Below are 22,165 nucleotides of genomic sequence, written 5' to 3'. Positions count from 1 at the left end.
GTACCCATTCGATATTGAGTTAATTTCTGAACGATTTAATAAACCATGTGCGATATCAGGCAAATCTCTGTGCTCCCGAAGATTTAAGAACCTTTTCCAGTTGCTGATCCTGGCGGTTCATCAGGGTTTTCCAGTGCTCGAAGAGTTCCGGATCGGAATTCTGGATGTCCTTGAGGGTTCCCTCTCTCTGAATGGTCCCGTCCTTCATTGCAATGATCTGTGAGGAATAGATCATCACAGCGTTAGCATCAATTGGGCTACTACAATGTAGTGGGGTGGGGATGGGAGGTAACACACACCGGTGAATTAATACACACAATGTGTATTAATAAGTATCAACCTTACCAATTTACATTATTGAACATTATTCAGATTTCATATTAATATTACACATTTGCTTAAATATTGGATACAGTGCCAAATAAGCTTGGGCTTTTCAGGAAACAAAAGATATTTCAGAATGGACTTTTAAGAGGTAGCTTCAATTAGACTGAAAATTCTATTCAGCCTTAGGCTTAATGTCTTTGGCGATTCAGCCACTAATGGGATCTCCATTTCCCCATTCCCCACAGTCGCCTGTTCTGCCAGTTTTCGCCCTGCCTGACCCGAGTTCAATTCCAGGCAGGGCGAAACCTTGGTCAAGTTTCCTTACTCCACACGCCTAATAATAATCCCTCCAAAACCAAAAACAATAATAAATTGGTCATTTTCAATCTACGACTGTTTGTGGGACATTGCTGTGCACAATTGGCTGCCACGTTCGCCCACAAATATACAGTCAATTCACTTTACAGTGTGTTCTGTGAAGCGCTTTGGGACGTCCTCCCGACGTGAAAAGCGCTATATCAAATGCAAGGATTATTATTATTATCATCATCATGTTAGAGGTGAGGGATAGGACTTCATTGCCTGGATTTTCTGTAAACAACTCCTCATTGCAAAACCAGAAGCATACAACAATGGCTGGAGATGTCTCACCCAGTCAGCATGGGGCAGGTACTGCAACTTGTGGGTGACCAGCACCACAGTCCGCTTCTCCTCCTGCAGCAATTTGAGGATTCCATCCTGCATCAGGTGGTCGCTCAGATGGACATCCAGGGCTGAGAATGGATCATCCTAAGATCAACGACATCATTTCACATTTATCATCCAACCAGCAAGTGGAAACTTTTTTGGTCAGACACACAGAACCCCATCACAAATATCCAGGCCAGCCTGAAAGTTCCTCATATGTATTCCCTCTACACATGAAAATTTCCCAGTGTCTGTGAATGGAACGCTCACTCTTTCCTTTGAGAGATGTACCCAGCTTACCTGATCACCTTTTAATGCATCGATTTTGTAAAATATTTGATGTGAGTAAATTAAAACTTAAATTTGCTCCATTGAGAACAAATAGTCTGTACCTACCAGAAATACCACATTTGTCTGCTGGTACAAAGATCTTGCCACACTGATGCGTTGGCGCTGCCCACCGCTCAGATTGATGCCCTGGGGAGGGTCAGATGAACAAAGTCAGCGAAACAAGGCAACCTCAACACAACCGCTTAACTGGAGAAAAGAGCTGTAAAGCGCAAAGATTATTGCTTGTTCCCATTATGTTTTTACTCAGTATCCACTGTTGTCAACAAAGGTAATCCAATACCAAGTTACAGCTCAGAGTTTCTGAGTGCAAGTCACACAAGCTTTTGAAGTTCAATCTTGTCTGAATCACTGGTGAGCTCACGGTTACGGTAGTGTGTGCAATTTTGGACGTTCGATTTTTAGAATGATTGTTGATGCATTAAACAGGGTAAAGAATGCTAAAGGGGGAGGATTCCTCTTAGTCAAGTTCCCGGCTCGCGGTTCGGGTGGACGTTAAATGACGGCCATGGCATTAATTCTAAAAAAGAGAAGGGAGTTTCTCCCAGTGTCCTGGCCAACAATCTCCCAAACAAAATTTGGGCAATTGGTCACTTCATAGCTGTTTGTGGGACATTGCTGTGTGTAAATTGGCTGTCCCTTCATCTACAAACACACAGCACATATAACATAAATTAACCCATTTTTGTTGTGATGTCTCTGCAAGAGCTATCTGCTTAGCATAAAAGGGGAAAGGCAATGGGTGCAATACACCACTCCTTTGCAATCCTACATTAGGAAAAATAACCTTTTCTCAGTGTACAGTCAGAAGGCCACACAAGTTGAAATTCTACTGACCCTCTCCCCGATCAGGGTCTGATCTCCCTGAGGAAGGATGTCGATGTCTGGCTCCAGTGAACAAGCATCAATAACAGTCTTATACCTGCGAAAAGAAGGGCAGAGTTAATGAGGGTCACTGTCATTGCTACACACCATTACATTTACTGGCAATTGATTCAGAGCTAGTCAAACAGAAACTGGAAAGTAAGGCAAAAATCCTTCTTAGCTTTAACTGAGACACAGATGGGATCCTAGCGACGAGCAGTCAGTTGTCTCTTCTGTTGCTTTGTTAATGGGGGTAATGAGCCAAACTTGATTTCCACAGATTTGCACATTTTAACAAACTGGCACTTAACCCAGTTGAAGTGGCCAAACAGTACCACAAGACATGGTTTTATTCTGTGTGTTCTGAAGATAAGAACTGACTGATAATGCTGATTGATCACACTGCTTGTGCCCGACAATATTGGAGTGCTTTTGGAATCATAAGGTGAATGGAACAAAGAGCTCGCTTACAGTGCCTGCAATGGGGCTCAATCCCACTCTCTAGCCCTGCTCAGTCAATGGAACAAGTCAATTATACAGACTCGTCTTTGAGGACTAATAGCAGAATCAGCAATGGCTCGGATGCATTCTGAGTTCATGCAATTCCTTGAGAAAGACCTTTATCAGGAGCAATCCTGAACCCCATCCATCTAGAGTTCGCAAGTAGCATTAGTTTTATTTTTATTCAAAGAATAATAATAATAATTATTGGTTACTCAATCCACAACTAATTGTGGGGGTACTTCTGTGTGTGATTGGCTGCTGCGTTTCGCCCACAAAATATTCAGTCAATTCACTTTACAATATATTCTGTAAAGTGCTTTGAGGCATTGCAACAATGTGATAAGGCGCTATATCAAATGCAAGGATTATTATTATAGTGACATCCAGAATTGCTCAGTCCACGTGTACTGTATGGGTCCACAATCAGCTTCAACACTCTGCAGCAGTGGGGCATCAGACCTGACCTCAGTGCACCTGAATGTGAGGCACCAGATTGTGCAATAGCCCACTCCTTCTCCTGCTCCCTGTACCTTCTCTGGAAAAACAAATCAGTGAACTGTATGAAGCACAGCAGGCAAAACCCAAAACACCATCTGCTCTGCTCCGAGCCTCCTGAATAAAGCACTGGCATTTTATCATAAGACGATTGCTTTGCAAATGATTAAACTTCTGCAAATATTGACAGAGAGCCTCACAACACTGTGGTTCTACCGTGACATCTGTATTCCGGGCTATTTATGCAATGCACACAACGCTCAGTGCATCTATATGGTGCAAATGAGATTTTTGTGCTTGGATTCACCCTGTAAATGACATAATAAAGTGAATGGGATCATCAATCAGAAAAAGCCAAAGAATTGTAGGTGATGCAAAGGGAAATATTTAAACTCTGTCCTCAGTATCAGATCTAAAAGTCCCTTTGCTGCTTTACTTCAAAGATCCCATGGCATTTTTCATAGAATTGCATAAAATAATATAGCCCAGAAACAGGCCATTTGGCCTAACTAGTCCACTCCTTTCGCCACTCCTATTCCCTTTCCTATTCAAAAAGAAAAGTGAGTTTCTCCTAGTTCTTTGGCCAACAATCCCACAGATAAATCATCATTAAATAGGGCTGAAGGGTAGTCAAACCTTGTCAGCGGTTACTCTTACCCATTTTGCTTAGATCAGGGTGGTCCAACAGATGGCCTGGGAGTTGAATTAATCTTCCTCCTCCATTTCACCTGGCCCACAGACTCCCTCCATAATCCATAAAAGTTAAGTTAGGTTTCTGGAAGGGACACCCACGGATGTTTCTCAAACAGGGCATCCTACCCTCAGCATCCAAAAGGTTAGACCACCCTATGTTAGACGAAAGTTCCCAGAACCCAAGGTCTGTTCCAGTTGCCAGCCGCATCATTTAGTGCTTTGTGAAGCTGAAGAGACCAGTTGAATAGTGGCAGTGTAGGACACCTTCCTCCCTTAAAAGCAATGAGATTGAACTTGCTCTGACATACAGCCTATATTCTGGTGGTTTTACGATCAGAAGACTTGCATTTCACTTCCTACTTTTCTACTGCTCAACTCCAATGTTGGTCAGGTCACCAGCGCTGACATTTCGCACCCTGGTGCCAAATACATTCCCTGCTACCAGTTACCTAGTGGAATGGGGATATTGTCAGTTGAGCTGGGCTGATGCTGGATGTGCAGAATATGACCTTCCAATGGCCCTCTTTCAACACCGAGTAGATTAATCCAGCCATCAAATACACTATCAACTACTTAGAGGATATTATAACCAACTGATGGATGTTGCAATTAGGAAATCACCACCATCAATTCCATTCAAAACAATATTCTGGGCCTCCCAACCCAGAATTAGTTAGAATGCCTTATGTGGTACTGAGCCAAGTTGAATCCCTGCTCTGTGCTAAGTTTGTTTATCTCAGCAGAGCTAATGGAGAAGAGGCTTTACAGTTGATCCAATTTAGTCCAAGGACGTCACCTCCATCAATAAGGCAACACTACATTTGGAGTGTCAGAGAAGACTAGAAGTCCAAAATCCCAATGTGGTGTGGGGCGTGAACCCACAAGCTTCTGATTCAGGTGAGAGTGGAACCTAGTGAGCCTGGCTGAAACCTGATATACATCAGACACACATACACCTATTCACCCACACCCCCCCACACACATTTTGTTTGGCTCACATTTACCTTTGTTTGTTAAAAGGGTTTCCAAAGATAATGTTCTCTTCTACTGTTGTATTCATTAGCCAGGGCTTCTGTGCAGCATATGCCACTGAGCTCTTCCTCCTGCGAGATAACAGAAAGAGCTTTTTTTTAAACAAAAGTCTTGCTTTCAGCTGTTTGAGCTAAAGTGCTGTGATTGTTACGGTGAACCAGTTATCTCAGCATATCAAAACTCTGGCTCTCACTCATTCCATCCCAGGGTCTGAAGGTATTGGAGTTCTTTTAATCCCATTTTCCTGCATTTTCCTCATCTCTCTTCAATAGCCTTACTTTTCAAGTACTCAAGTCCTTTTTTAAGCAATAAGGTAGAAATGACTGAATGTTTAAAAAGGACTTGAGCGCTTGAAACAAAGTCTTGTGAGTATTCCACATGCTCACAAGCCTCTGCGTGAAGAAGTATTTTCAAATTGGTCATCACACTTGATATCAGTGGTCATTTTCACATCCCTCTATTGCCCCAGACTTCCACAGTGAAAATGATTAAATCAGTTCAGACCATTTTGATTCACAATCATTCGGTGCACAAAGAACGAGCACGGGAGGTGGCAATTGCACCGAAGCACATAACAAGGCGCTGAACGAAGCTCAACAACAAAACCCCCAAAAATCACCATCTTTGTATGCAACATACACAAGGAACAGTAAGGGTCCAATACAGAAGCATCAGCGATAAGTCACAAAGACGGGAGAGAGAGGGAGGGAGGGTGTGGAATGACACCGAAAGCTAGCAAAGCCCGGGGAACACGCTGAGATAAAATGTCGTCTACTATCTGCCATCACCAAACACCACTGGGGAGGAACTAGGGCAAAAATAATGCTTGCCCATTGAGTGGGAAAAAGTATACCTCACATCAACAGCTGTGTCCTGCTCGGTATTGCTGCAATATGTTAAACAGAGAGAGGATAAGGTATTAAACAGCCCTAGCCAAGCAACGATCACTGTAGTGAAACCCCCTTAAAAGCAATAAGCGTCAAAGACCAACGTACTTCAAGGTATCAGTTTCAGATGCAGCAGTGTGTACCATTGAAGTGTTGTATCCAAACAAATACCCTTTTCTCTTTCAGATACAAACTGACCAACGGTACATTTTAAGTCCGCTAGACTTTATATCCCCAGCATCCAGACCTTTCCCTTTACTTCTCCTATAGAACCATAGCAATTTGCAGCCCAGAAGAAGTCCATTCAGCCTGCTGTGTTCACTCTGATTGTTTGAAAGCGCAATCTATTCAGTCGCATTGACCTTTTCCCACCTATACCATTATAAATTATTCCTTTTAATCTATTTACCTATTTCCCTCTTTCGCCCTCAACATAGTCAATCCACTTCACAGTATATCCTGTGAAGCGCTTTGAGACATCCTTTTGAAGTGAAAGACGCTAAATCAAATCCAAGGTTTATCATCATTATTAAAGCAAATTCCAGCCTGTTGTCACAATAGCTTGAATCAAACTTCCTTGCAAACCCTTCCCTGCCTGAGCACGTTTATTTTACAAGTAGGCAGACACAACGTTCAGCTCACTCTAACTCATGCTGACATTGTAACACACACCCCTGCATTCAGGGAAGTCAAAGGATGATTTTCATTCACATTGGAGATTTTACTGCCTTCTTTATTTGTTCCCATTCACCCACCAGTGTAGGTGCTGAAATTAATGCTGTGGAGCAGAGGAGATATGTAGGAGGTAAAAATCAAGCAGATCCGACAGATACACCCAGGCGATACATTCCCCTTCCTCGCTCTTGCCTACACAAGCGTTTCTTCATATTCACTTAACCTTTCAACTGACCTTGGTGCAAAAGTTATCTGGGAAGATTATTTCAATGTTAACCTGTTTTTCTAAATTAATTTTATTTAAAAAAAATACTCATTTTACAGGTGACTACTTATTTATTTTACCGCTTTGCATAAAAAACAAAGTGCTTAAATGGTTCAAAAAAATATTCACCGCTCCTTCCTGGTAACTTCAATGTACAATCCATTTAGCTTGAACAAACTGCACCAAACACTGAGGTTTTATTAGAGACATTGGAAAAACATTTTTTTAAATGCAGAGCCTTTAATACAATTAGTGCACACATAAAACTGAAGGAAACCAAATAGACGTGGCACAATAAACCAGACTAGGCCCTATACCTGCCATCACTGTCCGCAATCTCTCTGTCAGGAATGCTGCAGAAACACAAATGAGTCTGAGTTAGAAAAAGCAACAATCAGGTTTCAGATGTGGAATTGGGGTGATTACACATACAATGTGATAGCGAGACGATAGCTAGACAATAGCGAGCGATCCAAGGTAGATAATATGCTGGATTGTTAAATTTTTTGTTCAGCCAGGACTCTGATACATGCAGAAACCCAGCACTGAGCTAGTCTCTCACCCAGACAGAGTTCCACATGTGTATGTCACTACATTTGCAAATTTCTGTGTGTCTGGAATGGATTGTACACTCTCTCCTTGAGAACCGCAGATGTGCCAGGCTCAGGAACCGAATGGACTGGCTCCAACTCAGCTCCAAGGAGAACCTGTTCACTTGCCCCCACCCCACCACATCCAAGGAGGATAGTCACTCTGTATGGTTACCACAGTGAATGTAATTGATATATCAAAGCAAAGAGTGAATGGTGACCACTTTGTGATCTATGAGGCAATGATACTGTATGAACCTACAGCTAAGATAGACTGAATGGCATATCTATACATTATTCTGTACGGTAGATACCTGTTCCAGCAGATACTTCCGGATTTTTTTTGCATTTCACCAAGAGTTGCCAAGAGGAGGGAGGATTTGCCACATCCAACTTGGCCAACTATCATGGTCAACTGTCCTAGAGAAAGAACATACATTTCAGATTCACATTAGCTGTGCGAGCACCATTTCACCATTCAGTTCTGATCCACAGGCTTCTGTGAAGAGAAATTCTACCTGGGTCTAGTTCATTTACAAATACACAGTACCGAAATTATACAGTAATTCCTGTGAAGCACTTTGATGTTTCAATTATATGATAAGGCGTTATATCAAATGCAAGGTTTATTGTATTATTAACTATTTATTTAGCATTTCAGAGAATTTAGGATTTGGCAAATTATGGAAAGAAGTCACAGAAAACAGGCATCAAAATTAAGACTATTTAAAAATTGCCAAATTGTGGACGCTCTGAAATACGACACAAATGAATCAAATGGAATTTCTACCCTCCAATAAGTTTAACTCCATTTACCTTACAATGGAGTTGTTATATTTTCAGTATTTTTTTTAGCAAATAAAAGCCTACAAACTTACAATTTAATTTTTAAGAGGGTACCAATTCAAATGGCAAAGAAGCACGGTGCCTGCATTCATCAGGAACAAGACTCTTTGAACTGCACTGTCACCATTGGTGACCAGCCTTCAATGGGACAAATCAATGGGACAATCGGCTCATTGTCTGATGCATTTTGCTTTCACTGTCAACTAAACTCAGCGTTGTTAGCCGACCTACCTTGAGGGATCTTGATGTCAATGTTGGACAGAGTCGGTGCCCCATCGGTTGTCCAGGTAAAATACCCACTGGTCACCTGTATTTGTATGGTAAGTTAATAGGTACATCAGGGAGAAGTTAAACATCACAGTAGAAATGTTTCCACGAACTTCTGTATTGAGGCTGTGCTCTCGAAATTCAAATTCACAGTTGAATACAGTGACATTTCTGAATTGGTACATGCTCACTGTATGTGTGTACTTGGTCTTCACTTTACTCAGGGCCAATTTAACTGTCTTCAGTCAACAGGCAATCAAAGCAGCACTGGTGAACCCCGGGGAAACTCCTTGATGCACCACAAGTCAAACTATGTACACAGTAAACACATAGGAAGTGCGCCATGAATCATTACAACTCAATCTGGCCGGGCAAACACACAAGTGCATTTCAGGATTCAGGAAGTCTCTGGCTTGTCAGGACCACATGAGGGTGACCAGAAGCAGGGTCCAGGGTAGGATTCTGATTTCTGACAAAGATGTGCTGATTTCATAGTGAAGTCAACGCGTCCCATGCATTCAAATGGCACCACACCCAGTGGGAGAAAATTCTATTCCATTGTGTGAGCCCAGCAGCTATCCTTTTGTAACACTTGAGAGGTCTGTAACTGAAGGAATAAATACCCCATTTCCCCAGTTGTTGTATCATCTATATACATAAGGTTGGTCATTTACCAGCCAGCCAAATTGGCCACAAAGTGAAATATGGGGCTGCTCACCTGTCTCCAGTCATTCATCATCACATAAATAGACTGTTGCGTGGAATTGACGTCATTGTAATCCTTGCATTTGCTGCAGCGCCAATAACATTTGCAGCGCAATGTTGTACGGCACTTCAATGTCAAGCACAGTGACTGCTTTTGTACGCAAGAGCTGTGCAGGCACCGCAGCCAATCTTCCAGAGATTCACTTTTTAGTGGTTCATTAAAACTGTCTGAATGTTCACAGTGGCTGTATGGATTGCCAGGAAAACAAGGAGACAGGATAGGCAATTTACACACAGATCCAGGTGGGAGAATCCTTGAGTAGGAAATCAACTAGTTGGTTACCTCTGAGGAGACGAGAGGGGCACCCAATGGGAAGAATGAAAGTAACCCTGTAGTAACCCTACGGCAATTGAAACAAACAAGCAGCAAACATCATTCACTTACAAGACCACAGGAGTGTTACAAATAACAACTTCGGAGGACAGTAATATACTAGACGTTCCACAGCTTATAGCTCACAAGCAGAATGAGATTTCCAGTGACCTCCGCCCTACATCCTGTATTTACTAAGTCGTGCAAATGCACGGATCCTGGCTGTTCCACTAACCATAACTCAACATCTTAAACTCTGGTGCTCTAAAGTGTTAGTCCGACAGAGTGGGTCTTTCAATTCTCCATCAGTGCCAAGTTACTCTATAATCACTTACCACTGCCTGCTGCTAAACAACTTTCCTTGAGATAAACTTTTGTTCATATTAATAATGCTTGCATTTGATATAGCTGCCAGAAGGTCAAACATCTCAAAGTGCTTTACAGTAGTGTTAAATGCAATGAATGTAGTTGCTGGTCAACGTGACAGCCAATTTATTTATAGCATTGTCCCACAAATAGCCAGGAGGTAAATGACCAATTTAACTGGAGGATTGTTGGCCAGGACACTGGAAGACTCTTCTGTCTATTTAATGCAGTTTCCAGAGTTCTTGTTCCTCGGGTTTGAAGCGCTTTGAGGTGTTTTGACATGATAAGGCACTATATCAAATGCAAGGATTATTATTATTATTTCTACACAGTCAATACACTGTAGAAAACTCTTGGAAGCACTTTGAGAGCTTTCAACATTGTAGGAACTATAGCGAACGTAGGATTATTGCAATATTTAACAACATTTGACTTGCTTTCCTTCAAACTTTCCACTGAGCCAAATAGCTGGTTATGTGCCCGCACACGAAAGCAATTTCTCATCATACGCCATTTCCTCCTCCTCTCTGGTGGCCACAGTTTAAACTGCAACTCACCAGGCCTGAACTCCGGGGGCAAAATGTGCATTGCCAGCAGGGACTAAGCGAGGAAAAGGACCCTTGAACCAACTTCCTGGCAGTTCAAAGCCACACATCCCCTATGTGGCAAAATACACATAAAAGTGTCAGCCAGATCATTAGTATGACTTCATTTGCACAGACTATTTCAAACTTTACTTAAAACAAAATCAACATCAGATTAATCTCTCTTGTTAGCGACTATCTTGTATTTTGGTTTCCAAGGCTAACCTATTTTGATGGCTGTCAGTTTAGAAACCAAACAGGTAGCTCTGCAACCCTTTCCTTCCTTGTGCTCTTACATCTCAAACGTGCTCTGACTATAGAGAGCTCTGAGATAGTGTGAGCACTAATGGTGCTTTGTTAGAAATAGGCAACCTTCAAATATTCATCAACCACAAAGGAAAATACTGTAGACACTGCAAAATAGGTAAAATTGTCTATGATTTTCACCTTGATACAAACATCATCTCCTTCTGTGCTGAGTATTTGTTGCCTGGGCTGAGGATCGTAATTATGCCATTCCTCTCTGGTGGGCCGTTTGCGGTTAATAACTTTAAGGGGCTGTGCGAGAGTGAGTGGAAAACGGAAGGGTAAGAGGTCATTGCAAGAGAAGTGCAAATTAAACACACACGCACACAATCAAAGCTTCAGTTCTACAAAACACATTCCTTACAGCTTGTGCATTACAGTAGGGATGTTATTAATAATAAAAATTACCGTGTTTGAATTTCAGCAACAGGGAGACTATTCTACAACAGTCTGGGAAGATTCTGGGAATGACAAAGACAGCTGGGCATGCAGCATGCCTGATTCGCTGCTCTGTACTCACTACGGCTTGGTACATGCTGTTGCTTTCGACATTGAGTTGCACCGTGGCTCGGTCGTGGTCCTCTCCAATCTCTTCACTGGAGAAGAATTCGCTGAGCTTCTGCACACTGATGGGAAGACAGACAAGAGGGGATTAATGCATTCCAGCACATCGGGAGGAAAAGAACTCGCATTTTTAAAGCGTCCTACTCTTTGAAATGTGTCGCAAGCATTAACTGACAAGTGTAATGAATGTTTTTGTAGGCAAACATGACAGACATTTGTACCAACCAAGTCCCATAAATAGCCAAATGATTATAGAGGCGATTGATCAACTAATCGGGGGAACCAAGAGAAACCCTCCCCTTTTCAAATGGTACATTAATTCCCAGGCAGGAGGGGAGTTGGTTTAAAGCCTTCTCTGAAAAATGGCACCTCAAACAATTCATTCACTCCCCTAGCACTGCACCGGAATGTAACTTTAACGTCCCAACATGGAATAACTCACGTTATAATCACCCAATTCAATGTTAATTATTTTTCTGTAAATCAACAGCTCTGTTGTATACTGAGTTTCAATCAATCTCACTTAATTTTAAGGACATGAGCAGTACACTCCTGTGTGAAATCCCATTGTGCACAGTATTGTATTAAGCAGACTTGCTGTGGTGCAATTACAGTGGTGAGGGTAGCATGGGAGGAAGGATAATATTAATAATAATAATCCTTGCATTTGATATAGCACTTTTCACGCCTTCGAGATGTCTCAAAGTCCTTCACAGAATATGTTGTAAAGTGAATTGACTGTATAGTTGTGGGCGAAATGTGGCAGCCAATTGCACACAGCAGTGTCCCACAAACAGTTGTGGATTGAAGTGGCCAATTTATTATTGTTTTTTTTCTTGAAGGATTATTATCAGGCGTGTGGATATCCGTTTTATATAATATCCTTGTATTTGATAGTGTTTTTCATGTTGGGAGGACGTCGCAAAGAGCTTTACAGCATTACTGTAAATTGTAGTGACTGTGTATTTTGTACGCAAAATGTCAACCAGAAGGGTAGAGAAGAAAATGGTTCATTACATATGATCTATTTCTGAAAGCAGTAATCTTTCAGAAATATATTTTGTCGCAATGTTCATACTATCTGTACCAGGAAGGTTGTTTAAGGCCAGGAGATTGGATTCTTTCAAAAAAAACAGCCTGATGCTGTGATGGAAGGATGGGTGTTCGAGAAGGATGAGCTCAGATGGACCTCTCTTGTGCATGTAACTGAAGGAGAGTAGTTTAAATGACTGCTACTATCAGATATGCACTTGCATGTAGCAAGGAGTCATTAAATGCACAGAAATAACCCACTGTTGACAGACGGAGGACACTGGCTGCACACATTTACTCTGGAAGCTTTATAACCACTGTTCCTCAGTGTACATCAACCAGGTGGAAAACTGAGTTCGTAACGAGCCTACAGTGGCTCATTTACTTGTCAAAAAATGGATTAAAACTAAGCTGCATCATGAAAAAGGGACAAATACAGTGAAATTGATAGGCCAGTCAGGGATAAAATAGGAATCAAAGCCATCGGTAATATCAAATAATGTATAATTTCTCCAAATGTTCAATATTTTACAGTCAATTCACTATACAGTATATTCTGTGAAGCGCTTCGAGACATCTTAGACGTGATAAGGCGCTATATCAAATGCAAGGATTATTATTATTGATAGTGGTGAACTCCCATAGAGACTGCTCAGCCTTGCCTCGATTTCCCAAGGTTGTGTAGAAAGATGTGTTATAGGACGTGATCAAGTTGATCAGGCGATGTGGTACCTGACGACGGCCTTGACAGTGGAACGCACCACGCTGGACAACAGGAAGAGAGGCGTGATGAGAATGTGGAAAAGGGAGAGGGAGGCGAAGGCCACAGCTGGCGAGAGGTCAGCGTCCTCAGACAGGTGGGTGTGAACCACGAACGTCTTTGGGAGAAATCAAAAACATCTGCAATCAGTTCTTTGTGTAAAGGGAACGCATCTGTATTCATTCTCAGAAACATCCAGCCATGGAAATTCACAGCGCAGGAGAGCCCACCACTGCTCTCCGAAACAGCTATGCATTTATGATAAAAATAATAATAATAATCCTTGCATTTGATAAGTGCCTTGTATGTTGGGAGGATGTCACAAACTCTTCACAGGAACATTACTGTAAAGTGTGGTACATTAACTGGTTTTGGATTCCTGCCTTCTCCCTCCCCACTGCAACTAATTTGCAGGTGGCAATGTCGTAAAAGCCATGAATTGGCAGTCTATACATTCTATTAAGAGTGAATTAGATAAAATAATAATCGCCTCATTTGATATAGCACCTTTCATGTCAAGAGGACGTCTCAAAGCACTTCACATGATTTACTGTAGTAGTGCAATGATTGTGTATTTGTGGTGCTCAATAAAGTAGATTATTAAAGAGTAAAGGGACCCAGTGGGAGTGGGAGATTGGACCATTAAAAACAATTAATTTCCTCAATAAAGATTTGCTTCAGGTGTTACTCTCAATGGATTATTTGTTGCAATGCATTTTGCCTCCAGGGGGACGGACCTAAGGCAGTTGCTGCCATTAGCGAAGAGACTACCAGCTGTGCTAAGGCAAAAGAAACACTGGCTACTTACTGTAAGGACTGCGGCGATGGGTATTGCTGCATTCATGAAAACTGCAAGTAAAATGAGAAATTCATGAACGAATGGAGCGGAACATGCTCAATCCTACCTAATCTAGAAAACATAAATAAGTTTATTCTGACCGTGTGGCCTCAATGTTACCCTCACACACGGTCTCAATGAACGTGTGAACGTTTACAACTCGACTGACCTCAAGCATTTCCCAAAGAACCAAGTTCCTGCCCACTTATCCCTCCTGGTTCATGCAGTTAGAATGTGTTTGGATGCAAAGATATGGGTGCAGATTGATCAACCCCATGAAACCCCTTTCTCTTTGACTGTGCCTTCAGCTCCCCTCTCGACTCTTTACCCCCTCCTCGCTCCTTCCCTTCCTTCCCCTTACCCTGACCATTTCTCCCCTGCTCGGGTCCTGACCCAACTGTACAGCGCCTTGGGACGTCCTCCCGACGTGAAAGGTGCTTGTTGTTGGAAGGGGTTTATTCAAGTTTTTCTATTCTGTTTTGAGTGTTATTGATGGATTTAAGCAATGTAGCATGTAATTTATAGAAGACATTAGTTTTTCTTATAAGTAACGTAAAGTCAATGTAATAAATAACATATAATAAAATGTACAAAATACATGTAAAAGCAGATAACTCCTGGTAATCTGCTGCTGTAAAACACACTGAAAAGCACACACTCCATAACATCACCCGACTCCGCCACTACCTCACCCCTCAGGCCGCTGAAACTCTTGTTCATGCCTTTGTTACCTCCAGGCTCGACTGTGCAAATGCCCTGCTTGTCAGCCTTCCCAATTCCTCCCTCCACAGGCTGCAGATAATCCAGAACTCTGCAGCCCGTGTCCTCTCCTGCACCAAACTCCATGACCCCATCTCCCCCACTCTCGCCCGACTCCATTGGCTCCTTATCCTTCAGAGGATCCAGTTCATAATCCTGGTCCTCACATACAAAACCCTCCATGGCCTCGCCCCACCCTACTTCTGCGACCTCCTAACCCCCTACCAATCCGCCCTTTCCTCCGCTCAGCCGGCTCTGGCCTGCTCCACGTCCCCCGACCCACCCACCCCACCATTGGCAGGAGAGCCTTCAGCCACTCTGCCCCCAACCTCTGGAATTCCATCACCAGTCACTCCGCCTCGCCCCCTCCTTAGCCTCCTTCAAGTCCCGCCTCAAGACCCTCCTCTTCGACCATGCCATCGGTCACCCCCCCCTTCCCCTACTTTCCCCACCCAATCCCAGCTCGGGTCTGAAATGCTGTACTCTGTCCAGCGCCTTGGGACGTCCTCCCGACGTGAAAGGCGCTATACACATGTAATCTTGTTGTTGTGTGACAGCGAAGTTAAAGAAAAGACATAAGATCCGTTGCTACATAACTATCAGATTTACTGTCCCCATTACCTTTATTACAGTACAACACAAGCCTGTTGCAAAACCATAAAACAAAGTTCAAATCAAACAATAAAATAAAACTACACATTAAATTTTACAATGCTTAATAAATAGCTGGCAGCACGTTGAGAAAAGCAATGCAGCTCTAGTATTCACGAACAGCAAAAGGGACCTCATTTCCGCTCCACTGAATGATGGAGGCACTGCAGCCTGTGAAGGGTGCTATATAAATGCAAGTAATTGTTGTTGTTGTTGGATCTTTTAACTCACTTTCAGCAATCTTCTCTCATCTATATCAGTGTTAGGATTACTCAAAGAGCTTTCAGACTGAAAAGTTGCTGGGAAGAAACAACTTGGAGTAAAATAATAATAATAATTCTTGCATTTGATATAGCACTTTTCACGTCTTCTAGACGTCTCAAAGCGCTTCACTGAATATACTGTAAAGTGAATTGACTGTATATTTGTGTGCGAAATGTGGCAGCCAATTGCAGACAGCAGTGTCCCACAAACAGTCGTGGATTGAAGTGACCAATTTATTATTTTTTTCTTTAGGGATTATTATTAGGTAAATGGAGTAAGGAAACTTGCCCAAGGTTTTGCCTTGCTGGGAATCGAACCTAGGTCTCCCGCTTGAGAGGCGAGTGCTCTAACCACTGAGCAACAGGACTCCACTAAAGATGATGGGACAAAACCCTAACCGAGACGTGACCTGGGCTGATAGTATGTTTAGTTCCTATTCTATTTACCAGTGTCATACAACCAGGTCACCTAACAGATGAGATTACATTGGTCATGACGTGTTGGGTCCCAGACTGGATCTCATCCAGTAACCCATGTGGATTGAGGACAGAGTATTTTTGGAGCATCGAACCATGGGCAATTGGGAAGTGGGTGCAAGAAATGGAAAATGGAGAGAATGTAGAGTGAGCACAGAAACAGTGAATTCAGGAATTAAGTTCTATAACTTGTGCTTTCCTCCTGGATCTTGTTTTCTTTCCTTTGTTTTCTGTTCTGTTGGGAGTAGTGGACGAGGCAACAAAAACAATTATACATTGTTATAGAACCTTTCACATCAGTAGGGCATCTCAAAGTGCTTCGCAAAGCTGATAGGGAGCATAGGTTCGGGGGCAAGGGGATGGGTGAGGAGAAAGAGATGGAGCTCAGGAAACACAACTTCTATTCTTAAATCAGAAACTTTGAAGAAAGGAAATGCATTAAGTGACTAACATCTTCAAGCTAATTGCCAGAAGATAATGTTGGAGAAGATAATGTTGACTGTTACTTGATATGGAGGTGTAGAGAGCGAAGGACTTGAGGCTCGTCAGCTCCTTGCGCCGTGTCTCCTCTACACTGTTGTGGAAGATGTGCTCCCAGGCATACAGCTTGAGGACCTTGATCCCTCGCAGCATCTCATTAGTTTTCCTCAGCCGCTCACTTGAATATTCCTGCCGGAGTGAGAACAAAGAGCCACCGATCTGACGACAGACTAAAGTATCTCAGGATCATCTCACCTCACGGTCAGCCTCTCTGCACTGGAACACATACACAAATACAGCACCTCCGGCATATTCCTTATGCTGGATAGATTTCCTGATCCTTGCAAAACCAAACTACAAAACACTTGGTTTCTTCTTTCCAGAATTGTAACAAAGTGTGAAGTGCATTATTTCAACCACAAAAATGTGAACGCTGGCGAGCAATACTTTATGACTTGGCCAAAGTACGGCTTGGACTAAATCTAGCACAAATCTCCTTCAGCTCTGCCTGAAGCTAGATACTACTGTGGACAGATGGAAGGAATGGCAGGCCAAACAGCTCAAGTTGCTCAGGAGCACCCCCTTGTGGTTACTCAAAGTTCAGCAAAGGGTGGTGATTGACTGTAGGTCTTATCTCATCGTGGAATATGGCTTGGGGTACAATAATAAAACACAACAAAAAATAACAAAATGTAATTCTAGTAGAGAAAGCAGGATTTTCCGAGAAAAATAATACACACATTTGATACATCAATTGAAGAGGTACTTACCAATGTGCTTCTTTGGGCCTGAGAAAGCTTGGTTGCTACAAAATATTGAACTGGGGCCAGCACTGCAATCACTGTTGCTCCAATTAAGGCACTGATTCCAAGGAGGTAGTACAGAAGGATCACACCCACAATGATCTGGTACAACAGAGAATGACAGTTCAGACAGGATCCACAGTGTCCCATTAACATAGCAGCAGTGAAACATCCTGTAAATGAGTCAAAGCTTTCATATCCAGTCAAGAAGCCAGGTCTGACACATGCGGAAACCCATCATCATGCTGAAGAGCACCCAAACCAAACTGAGATTTCCATGCATCCCACCTACACATGAAATTCTCAAAGATAGTTTGTTGGAATGGAATGCACACACTCTCTCCCTGGAGGGACACATCCTGCTTACTCAATTCCGGAAAGTATTAGATGCAGGTTGGCAAGAGCCAAGGCTTGGGGACCCAAGAGTGGGGTACTGCTGGAGTCTAACCAGTTAAAACCTGGCCATTGATCTTGCTGTCCAGCAAGCAACTAAGGCTTGTGTGACTTGATGTTTTTTTTAAAATCAAAGCTGCAAAGAGCTGACACCAAGTATTCTCCCTGTTGGATTTTCCCCAGGTTTGTGCTACACCAAATAAACAGTGAACATTATCCCCAAAAAGCCCAATTTAGCTGAAGACTTAAATATACTTTCCATTTTCTCGCTGTTCTAATATCTCTCTTATAAACCTAACAGAATACAAGACTTGTTAGCAATCCATTTTCTCCTAAGCTTCTAATTCACTGTCCCACAAGTTCTTAAGGGAAACCAATTTTTTCACACAATAAGAAACTGCTTCAAGTTATAATGGGAGGATGGTTAGGTTTGTATTCTGGAAGAATGAAAACAAATGGTCTGAATCGTTTTCATCTCCAAATTTTTTCTTGTGATCTATCATTCCTTCTTCCCCAGGTCCCCAAGTCTATACAATTTCCCAACTCCCTCAGTCTTCCATCCTTCACATAATCTGTAGGTTTTCAGTGTACTCGTGTGACCTTGTTCCTTTTCTGATTAATCGGTTTCTCAATTTTCTTTCTCAACCTTGGTGGAGTCCTTCACTGTGAGCCACAGTACATTAAATCTATACGATTTCTTACCCACCCCCAACAAAATCTAAGTAGACTTTAATCCTCAATACTAATCCAAAATATTTCAATGACTTTCTAAATTCTGACAAAAATTCATGCATCATTAATGAAGACCGTGGCTTCACAACAGTCCCTTTCCAAGGAATATGAATTAAATAGAATTTGCTGATGCAGATTGAGCAATCTCTTTACTGTCTGAAACTGATCTCCACCAGCTGCTCCAAGATTGCGGCGGATGCTTTTTAGCTGCCAGGGAAAACATTGCACAAGCCCCTGGAGATTTAGCAATGGGAGATCTTCCCGTGAGGTCCTCCACAAATAGTCTTTATTCACAGAAAGAATGTAGGAAGAGAGGGCCAATAGCCTGGCAAGGCTGTTCTGCCATTTTATTAAATCATTGCACATTTTTAATGTCACTGCCCTACGCCTTTTAATGCTCTTATTTCCAAAATATAATTTGGGATTATGTGAGTTCATAGAGTGAAATGCCAGAAATTCCCAGTTACTCCTTTGTGTGTTCCTGACCTCACATCCATCTCCTTCCATGTCGAGTTACTGCTGGCAGTGAGACACTTTCTCCCATTATCCAATCGCTCTCTCTTCAACTGCTTTGGTTACATGGTGTATCGCTAATCCTCAAAGATGAAAGTGATGCTTATTTTTAATCAATCGCTGGTTTACTAGTCCTTCAGAAATTAACGATTGATATGACTGGGATCAGGGTGTGAAAGGGAACAGTAGGCCCTGAATTGTTGGTATATTCGCAACTGAAACACTCATGACACAGAGTGCATGGTGTCAATTGAGATTGCCCTTCAAAAACCTAAAAGTTCAGGAAATTGTCCGTAGGATATTGCATGTTTCATTGCTCTGTACAGCAAGCAAGGGGAGGTAATCAAACAAGCAGAATTAAAGTCTTGGATGTCAGTGATTTGGCCCCAGAACCTGCCTGTGTTGAAGAGGCACAGAGCTGAAAAAGTGATTAACAAAACTTCAGAAACAGTGTGTCATGGAATCTAATGGGGGGTGGGGGGAGATAGGTGCGAGAGACTTTCCATTGCAAAGTCTGCACCATCTGTGATTGTAATATGTACCATGTGTAGTTGGGCTGTATGTTGGCCCCTGCTGTACTTTATCCTTGAATCTGATAATAATCCAATTTTAACCATTCAAAAACATAAGAAAGTGTCTGGTGGGTATGGTATCATCGCTCAGTTGATAAACAGATTGCTACAATTGTTCTTTGCCAGTCCCACTTCCCCTTCTCAGGCGTAACAAGGGAGATGGGAGAGGAACAGCTGGAAAGAGTGGTGTATGTGTACACGTCAAGCAAGGACAGGAGCCACCAAATATTCTGCCTAGTCTACCCTGTGAGACCAGAACTCAACTCGCAGTACTGTTGCCTCTGCATCAGAGGGTTGAGTTTTTCATGCTTTATGAGTATGGGAAACGGGCAGGTAAATGGAACTGAAACGATTGCTCTTCAAAAAGTACAGACCCAAAGGTTGAATGGCCTTCTTCAGTGATGTAAATTGCTATGGTTCTATGTTTCCAGGTCAGGCATTCCAAGTAAATACATTCCCTTAACCTCTCGGTTTCCTTTTGGGCAAATTACTTTAATACAGTTATGGGAGTATAAGTCACTAAGGTTTATAGAGTTTCTTCCCCACACACATTTATAATAGCACTGAACAACTTACACTTGTATTAGCACCAATCATGTAAAATTAACATCTTGAGACAGTTAAGTAAGATACAGAGCTCTGAGCCGGGAGAGTTAATTGACTAACAGCATGATTTAAAGGACATGTTTTGTGGAGAATCGCGAAAGCTTGGACAGGGAAATAATGGCAAAGAGAATTCCAGAGGACAGAGGTGTAGTGATTGACTGGTGGAGGCAATTGCAATTGGACCAAAAATCAGTTAAATGGGAGATGACTGCCCAATCTCTTCTTGTACATCAGCATCTGGTCATGAATCATTCTATTGTTCACCTACCAATATACAATCACTACACTTTACTGTGAAGACCTATAGGATTTAAGAGTACCAGAGTGCCGTGGGAACTTTGTCATCAATTCTCTGACCATGCAAAGCATTAATGCCAAATGAAAGGATTATTAGTATTATTTATCACAACACCCAGTGTCACATTCATCCAAATGGAGGACAGTGGGCTGAGAGGAATGGACTGAGGCTGCCAGAGTTAATTGCTATCCCAGAGTCTTAACTATTACCTGAAACAGATTATTTTGCCAGAGTCACGCTTGAATGATTTGCTGTCAAAACTGTGAAGAGATTTTACAATAGTGCAATGTATTCCCTTATTTCAGACCTGCGCAGAAAATGATCAGCATACAATGATCATCAAAATGTCCGTTCAATAATTACAACCCAGCTTGAAAGATTCCTCTTGTCAAACCTTCTTCCCCTGGTCTGATAGCTGTTTCCTCACTAACCTTTGAATCACTGCCTGACAAGTCTTTTTTCGTGACTTCTTTAATGTCATTGTAGTCATTGTTCCTTTAGGTTCTTCCTCCTCATCTCCACCTACTCTTGTTTTTTACAATGTATTTAAGAGAAAGCTTGATGCATACATGTGGGAGTAAGGAATAGAAGAGGTATAGTGAGGGCATTAGACTAAAGTGGAGTATAAACATGGACTAGTGGGCCCAATGGTCTGTTTCTGTGGCTCAATGCTCTATGTAGTTCTGTGTAAGATTGCTTCTCACTGTGCTGAAATTAACATTCATTGCAGTGGCTCCTGTTTCCCCAGGATCTTCAGGCCCTGGAGCTCATATCGCTCAGTTTTCCCTTCCTCCCACATTCTGCAAACATTTTTTGCTCATGCGTGAGCCTGGGCAGTGAAGGTTGACAAACCATTTGGGGTCTCAGACAAGCTCGATCCTGTCCTCACCAACAGCCCAAACACATGCATTTGAGTGAGTTATTAGGAGCAGGAACCCTGGTTCATTGTCCCACAAATAGCCATGAAGGGAAGACTTGGGTTAAGATTCACTGGGAGATAATAATAACATTGGTCCGGTGGGAAACGCACAGTATGAAACCTTATTACTGGCACTAATAGAGTTAAATGGCTTTGTCCCACCAACTCTAGTGCCAAAGCAAGCAGAGAACATCAGCAGGAAACAACCACCAACAAGATGCATTGAAACATAAAGGGAGACAAGACAATACCTCGCAAACCTATGATTCCATTACTGTCATTATTCTTCCACAACAAGAAGTTATTGTGCAATACTGCAGGTCTGTGCCAAGTTCCCATCTATGTGTGGGGCCATGGCAGATGCTAGCCTGTGTTGTCATAGTTACCAAAATGGAACATCTGCCACACTCCAGTGACAAATAGTAGGGGCTTCACACCCAGAGCACTGAAAGTCACTTAATACCATCACAATCTTCACTATCAAAACACTGCATAACAAGCAGTTACAAAGATTCTCGATTGGAGCCAAGAAAATAATGAGGGAGGAATGGACACAATAATAACAATCCTTGCATTTAATATAGTAATTGAGACGCCTCAAACCACTTTGCAGAATATATTGTAAAATGGATTGACTGTATCTTGTGGACGAAATGCAGCAACCATTTGTGCACAGCAGTGTTCCACAAAC

At 42.3% G+C, this 22,165-nt stretch overlaps 1 protein-coding gene across 6 annotated transcripts in view; it reads right to left on the bottom strand.

Annotated features, from left to right (window-relative positions):
- The window catches only part of abcc8 (ATP-binding cassette, sub-family C (CFTR/MRP), member 8), a 64,284-nt gene that overhangs the window by 22,248 nt on the left and 19,871 nt on the right, over positions 1–22,165 (bottom strand). For 3 of the 6 annotated variants that reach the window (XM_042341325.1, XM_042341326.1, XM_042341328.1), the window contains exons 9-22: positions 17,409–17,543; positions 16,665–16,827; positions 13,979–14,019; positions 13,143–13,288; positions 11,335–11,440; positions 10,956–11,066; positions 8,445–8,520; positions 7,682–7,787; positions 7,095–7,130; positions 4,923–5,021; positions 2,200–2,284; positions 1,411–1,491; positions 979–1,116; positions 92–217 (exon numbers count right to left, since the gene is read on the bottom strand). In XM_042341325.1, coding sequence (XP_042197259.1) covers positions 92–217; positions 979–1,116; positions 1,411–1,491; positions 2,200–2,284; positions 4,923–5,021; positions 7,095–7,130; positions 7,682–7,787; positions 8,445–8,520; positions 10,956–11,066; positions 11,335–11,440; positions 13,143–13,288; positions 13,979–14,019; positions 16,665–16,827; positions 17,409–17,543 — 1,449 coding nt within the window. The remainder of the gene's footprint in view (positions 1–91; positions 218–978; positions 1,117–1,410; positions 1,492–2,199; positions 2,285–4,922; positions 5,022–7,094; positions 7,131–7,681; positions 7,788–8,444; positions 8,521–10,955; positions 11,067–11,334; positions 11,441–13,142; positions 13,289–13,978; positions 14,020–16,664; positions 16,828–17,408; positions 17,544–22,165) is intronic. The other 3 variants (XM_042341327.1, XM_042341330.1, XM_042341329.1) reach the window with 2 other exon arrangements.

This window comes from Callorhinchus milii, unplaced genomic scaffold (assembly GCF_018977255.1).
Source record: "Callorhinchus milii isolate IMCB2004 unplaced genomic scaffold, IMCB_Cmil_1.0 Scaffold17, whole genome shotgun sequence".
Lineage (NCBI taxonomy): Eukaryota > Metazoa > Chordata > Chondrichthyes > Chimaeriformes > Callorhinchidae > Callorhinchus > Callorhinchus milii.
Note: the sequence above shows the minus strand (reverse complement) of the source record. Positions and strands in the feature narration are given on the sequence as shown.